At 35.1% G+C, this 6,261-nt stretch overlaps 1 protein-coding gene across 1 annotated transcript in view; it reads right to left on the bottom strand.

Annotated features, from left to right (window-relative positions):
* LOC107613303 (HSP-interacting protein) overlaps positions 1 to 791 on the bottom strand; it is a gene marked incomplete in the record, with an annotated part of 3,019 nt that extends 2,228 nt beyond the window's left edge. The window contains 1 exon segment of the mRNA XM_021110066.1: positions 1 to 791. Within this exon segment, the coding sequence (XP_020965725.1) occupies positions 1 to 610 (610 nt within the window).

Consider the following 6,261-nt stretch of genomic DNA (forward strand, 5'->3'; position numbering starts at 1 on the left):
CTTTCTTCAAACACGTAGCAGGCGTCTCCTTGGCACCACCACCAGAATCAAAATCTACCTCCTCTTCTTCCTCAAGAACCAACCCTTTCTCTTCCATGACCTTCCTCAATCCCTCCATGAACTCCAAGGCGGCAAGGTTATTGGGCTCGAGGCCCAACACAGCCCGAACATCCCTCAACGCCAAGTCCAACCGATTCAAAGCCTGATAGCACTTGGCACGCTTCAACACAGCCCTAGTGTACTTAGGTGAGACCTGAAGAGCGAGGTTACACTGGTGGATGGCGCGTGGGTACTCGCCGAGGCCGAGGCGCGTGTAGCATCGGGCCATGCTGGTGCGGAGGTTTGCGACGTCGATGTGGTTGCGTGGGAGAAGATTGAGGGCTTTTTCGTACTTTAACATGGCTCCCTCGTGGTCCTGCTTTTGGAAGAGGCGGTTGCCTTCTTCACGAAGCTCCTGAGACATGGTTATGAACATCGCTGTGTCTTCGTCGAAGGCGGCAGGTTTGGGCTTCGGCGTGGGCTTGGAAGTTGGGCCGGCGGCCCGTGAAGTCGCCGAGGGAGGATTCTGCTGATTCTGATGCTGATGCTTCTTCCCTGTCGGCTTCCCCATCGGTGATAATATAATAATAATAACAATAATTAAAGAAATGAATGGTTATTGTTGAAGTTGAAGAGATTGAGAAGAGTATTGACGAGAGAGAGAGAGAGAGAGAATGGGAAATGAATGTAAGTTGCTTATGAAGAAGGAAAGGAAAAGAAAAGAAAAGAAAAAAAAAGGAACGGGTCATGTTTTTGTTTGGGTAGCTTTTGGGCTAGGGTACCCATGGTCCCAAGTCAACCCTGGCACCAACAGTTTCTGTTTCACTGCAACCGCCAACGCGCCTGAAAAGTTAGGTAAAATTATAGTTTGAGGGTAGAGGCGTACAGCATTACATATCAATTTTTTTTTGTTTTTTTAACGTAAAAACTTAACACAACAAGTGGAGTAAAGAAATCATAACCAAAAAAAAAAAAAACAGAATTAAACAATAAACATAACACATTATTATCATCAATAACAAATTTACTTTTTTATGAAAAATTTTTACCAATTTTTACTTGTCTAGCTAACCATGGAATTAGAGTAACGAAATTTGAGCATCATAAATTAGATTTTCTTTTTAAGTAAAATCGGTGTTTTTATTTGATATGGTAGATATAAGTTCAGAGTAAACATCACTTCAAAAGAAAATAATAAAAGAGAGTAGTTTGTATTCTTAAGTGATTATACCCAAACAATTTGGTTGAATGTTGCTACAACATGGAGAAGTTCAAACTTTTAACACTATAAACTCATCGTAATTTGGATTTTTTTTTTAAATAATAAATTCAAATAGTGCTATTTATGAATTTGTGTTTTTTAAAGTTGTGTTTATTTTTAAAAACAGAATAGAACAAGACACTGAGAACAAAACAGGATAAGATACTGATGGACAGTGACACAAAATTTTATGTTCTTGTATTCTGTTTGGTGATAAATTAGAACAAATTATGAAAATCCAATTTATTCTTATTTTTTTCATTCAAAAAATTTGAGATGAAAAATATAATAATAAAAAATATAATTATGAAAAATTAACAAAAATAATGAAAAAAATAAAAAATAAGTTTGTGTCTTTGTGTCCTTGTCTCAGTGTCCTGTCTCTGTAAATAAACGCAGCTTAACTTATTTTATTTACTCTTTAAACAACGAGATAAAACATGGAATTTTTAGACTTAATTTAAATGTAAACAAAATTTTTAAAATTTTTTACAAATATACATATCTCATTTATATTATAAATGAAATAAGCATGCAGTTATCTTGGACTATATAACTATAAATAGAAAAAGAAAAAAGATTATTTCATTTTAAATGTAAATGAGATATAAAACGACAACATTTTTCAATTATATAAAAAAGTATTTTTTAGTGAGTTTGTTTTTGTGAGTGTGTATAAATATTCCTAATTCTCACATTAGGAATTGTGAAAAAATGGGTTGTATTTGAGTGTGAAAATTTAATTTTTTTTTTTGGACACTTGTCATTTGATTTTTTGTCTGAGTTAAAGAGTTTAATATTGACGAACATATATGTACATAAGACAAAAGAAATTGGTAAAGTTAGATATAAGTTGTTGGCAACTATGAAAAATAGAGTATTATGCTTTCAGGTTTTCTAGCTTTATAATAATGATCATGTGTGCCTAATATTTTACATCCACGAAAAAATCATGACTCAACAAGTGATGAAACTTTTTACAGAAGTTGATAATGTAAGTGGTGGTGGTTATGGATATTCTAACTTTGTCTAAGATAATCCACTGGCACCACCCTGTCTGCACTATGCCCAGGGGCGGTGCTAGGTACAAGGAAAGGGGGGCAATGGCCCTCTAATTTTAATTTTTTACATGTAAATTATATGTAAATTTTAGTTTAGCCCCCTCTTAAAATTTTATTTTAGTCTTATTTTATTGTGTAAATATTTTTTGTCCTCTCTAATATTTCTTCTAGCTCCGCCCCTGACTGTGCCAATCTATGGGAGCACATGGACAAGAATGTTGATGAGTCGGACAAAAAATACGTCATGGACAACAACAAAAGTAGTTCAATTGAGGATAAAGAGGAGTTTATGCCGGAGACCGCGGTGGGAGAATCAACTTGGTACCTTCTACCTCTCCCACAATCGGTTTGGGAATTGTCAGCTATATAACCACTATCACACGCTGAATCTTGACGCCGTGAAAAGAATATTTCCTTTTTTAATATTAGGAGATGATTACAATACAAATAGTAGAATCGAGTTTTGCATTGTTCATGGATCCAAGAATAGTATAATAAAGTAATCGAAATTTATTGTTGATGGCAATGTCGAAAATAACAATAGAGATTGTGTTCGGGCTGTTTTTATTGCTTTTGTTGTTTGAGTTCTTTTGTTTCTGTCGCTCCACTTTATTATATTGAGCTCGTTTGTTCAAAAAAAAAATTTATTATGAAGACTACAAGTTTTTTTTATTTTTTTTAAATTTACACATAAAAACAACTACTTTATTCACAATAAATTCTAAAAAATGGCCACCAACAATTACAAAATTAAACTAGGTGCTAAGCTAAATTATATTCTTAACACAACAATCACCCTAGTAGTACATATACTAAAATAAAATCAATAAAACATACTTAATAATTTGCTTTTATATTAAACAAAAATAATAACACTGATCTTGAAGTTAAGGCCTCAACAATATGCTATGTAACGTTCAATCTGTTGATATCCTTCAAATGTGTATCTAAACACACCATAATATCCAAAGCACTTAATTATCAAAAAAAAAAAAAAAAAAAAAAAAAAAAAAAAAAGTATATCATTTATACTATAAACGAAATATATTGTGTTACATATTTCGATTATACTTAAAATATATAAATATTTTAAGAGTGAACACCCAACTCTCTCTGTCCTTTTCTTCGATGGACATCGCGACCCTTGTCCAAAAAAAAAAAAGGGACAAATCAATCCTTGTCTCATACTTTCGTGAGACGTCGCGGTCTTTTCGTCATCTCCCCTGATTAAAATAGACGAAAATTGCCTACGTGTCAGTTAAAATTGCTGATATAGAGATTAACACTCTGTTAAGTTTCATGTTGGCCATTAAAAAATGGACAGGAGTCGATCTGTCCCACTATAGAAACAAAAAATACGTCATTTTTTGGGTCTGAGACATTGCGTTTCGATTAAATAAGGGAACGTGACATTGGGGTTTCCATATAATCCCCCCTGTGTTGCTCTGGTAATTACTAGAAAACCCTAGTAGAGAAAGAGTCATCCCCTTGAAGTGATCGTTGACCTCTCGAAGTTGGAGCGACGTGCTGATAGTGTTGCTGACAAGGTTACTGACTGACCTCCACATATTGTTGTTGACGGTGGTTGGATAGCGTGGTTGACGGAGCTTTGTTGAAGCCTGGACGGAGATTGCATGGCATTTGCGACGTGCCAGGTTAGTGTGTGTCCTTCCCTTGCCTTTTCGAATGTGTGTTGTCGTTTTCAATAGTTCTGACATGCTTTGGCATGTACATTGTGTATGTGATCCAAGAAGAAGAGAAATAATAAACAATGTGATTGGAGCTGCAGTTGAGGCCACTAATGTGGCTGGAGCTGTAGCTGACCCTAAAGTTATTTTGTTAGTTTTGTCATAGCTGAATAGACTTTGTTATATGTATTTAACTCTGGGTGGTGCTATTGTGATCATTATTAGGCAAAGCTAAGAAAAATAAGAAAAAACTACCAAGAGGAGAGAAAAAAACAAGTGGCGTAGGTCCAGAAGGTCAACCACAAGAGATTTCTTTATCACATAATGCCCCACAATCAAAGGTAAAGTTACTCTATATAACTTTAAAGCTAGTTACTTAACTTCATAAATTTTCTGAGACATCATCGAAAAATCTTTGTAGGTCCAGCATGTTACAAATTCCTACAACATTCAAGAAGGTCTATCTGATGTAGCCTTCACAACTCAATCCAATCAAACCCGAAGGTTAAAGAACCCTGTTGTCAGGCCCCACCTTCACCGACCCAGTATGTGCAATTCAGGCGTCCAAGACTTAAGCCACCTAGAAAGACATGAAATTGGACTACCTTTCGTTACTAATTTATATCTTGGCTACAAGCCTTTAGGACACATGTTTTGGTTCAAAAAACTACTATATTTTGTTACTTAATACTACTGGTTTTAGGTTTAGGGAGTATGGTTGAGATCCCTATATTTTGGTTATCTGACTTAGGGTCATGTTGCTGCCCATATTTTGAATGGACATATTATGTGTTAAGTTGTTTCAATAACTAGATTGCTCCTTTATTATCAATATATGAACATGCATCTTTCTTTGAGTTTAGATACTTACTGCTACATGTATTGCTTAGCTAGCATGTATATTTGTTAACTTTATTTCATGACATATATGCTATTATTTATCAATATAGGGATGAAATTTAACACAACTATCACAGGCCATGGTTCAAATTTTTCAAATTCACTACAATAATTCATATTTCATTCATCATCAAAAGTGTTATCTTACACACTAGGAAATAACAAAATTCAGCTATCAAAAATCTTACACACTTGCTCTGAACAAGCTTGCAATTACAACCCCACCAAGAAATGCTAACAAATTAAACACATACCTAATACATCTACTTTCACCCATTTTCAATCTACACTTATCTAACTGATCTTCCAAACCAATTAATCTTTCCTCCAACTCATTAACTTTGTTATCCACCACATAACCGTGGCCTTCCAATCGATTCTGCTTCTGCTTTGATGCCCCAACTGAGACAGCCTTGCTAGCATCCTCACCACATGAAGAAATATAATCATCTAACCATGCAAAGAAGTTGCAATGTCATTTTCTAGTCTACAAAAATATTTACCATTTGTTAGCATCTTTGGAATAGAAATTGAAAACAAAAAATTAGTTAAACCCAAAACAACTACCTTGAAGTATGGACAGTGAAAGAATAATCTGTATGGATTCTTCACCGTCCCTGACATGAACAAAATTGCATGAAAACCACAATAACAAATTGGGGCAACCCATTTCTTCTTCCTCAGAGTTCCAACACTCCCACTAGAATTCAAGCTCTAGCCTGAATCGTCTCTACTTCGTCGGTTTGATGATGAACAACGCTCTCCAGTACCAATCATGGTCTCCTAGGATTTGTATTTGGGTTGGGAGAAGAGTAAAAGATTAGCTGCGTGGAATCACTTTCAAAACATTCTGTTTCAGTGAAGACCAAAAACGACGTAATTTTGGTTTCTAAAGCGGGACAGATCGACCCATGTCCATTCCCTACTGGAACGTGGAGTGAAACCCAAAAAATGACGTAGTTTTAGGTTTCTAAAGCGGAACAGATCGACCCATGTCCATTTCCTAATGGCCAACATGAAATTTAACAGAGTGTTAACCTCTACATCAGCAACATTAACTGACACGTAGGCAATTTTCATCTGTTTTGGTCAGGGGAGATGACGGAAGGATCGCGACGTCTCACGGAAGTATGGGACAGGGACCGATTTGTCTCTCTTTTTTTTTTGGACAAAGATCGCGATGTCCATCAAAAAAAGAACAGAGACCGAATTGGGTGTTCACTCATATTTTAACGTGTCTTATTTTATTTAAGTATGAACAAAATACATTTTTATTTATTTCATTTATAGCATAAAAGATATAAATAATAGA

Source organism: Arachis ipaensis, chromosome B08, assembly GCF_000816755.2.
Source record: "Arachis ipaensis cultivar K30076 chromosome B08, Araip1.1, whole genome shotgun sequence".
Lineage (NCBI taxonomy): Eukaryota > Viridiplantae > Streptophyta > Magnoliopsida > Fabales > Fabaceae > Arachis > Arachis ipaensis.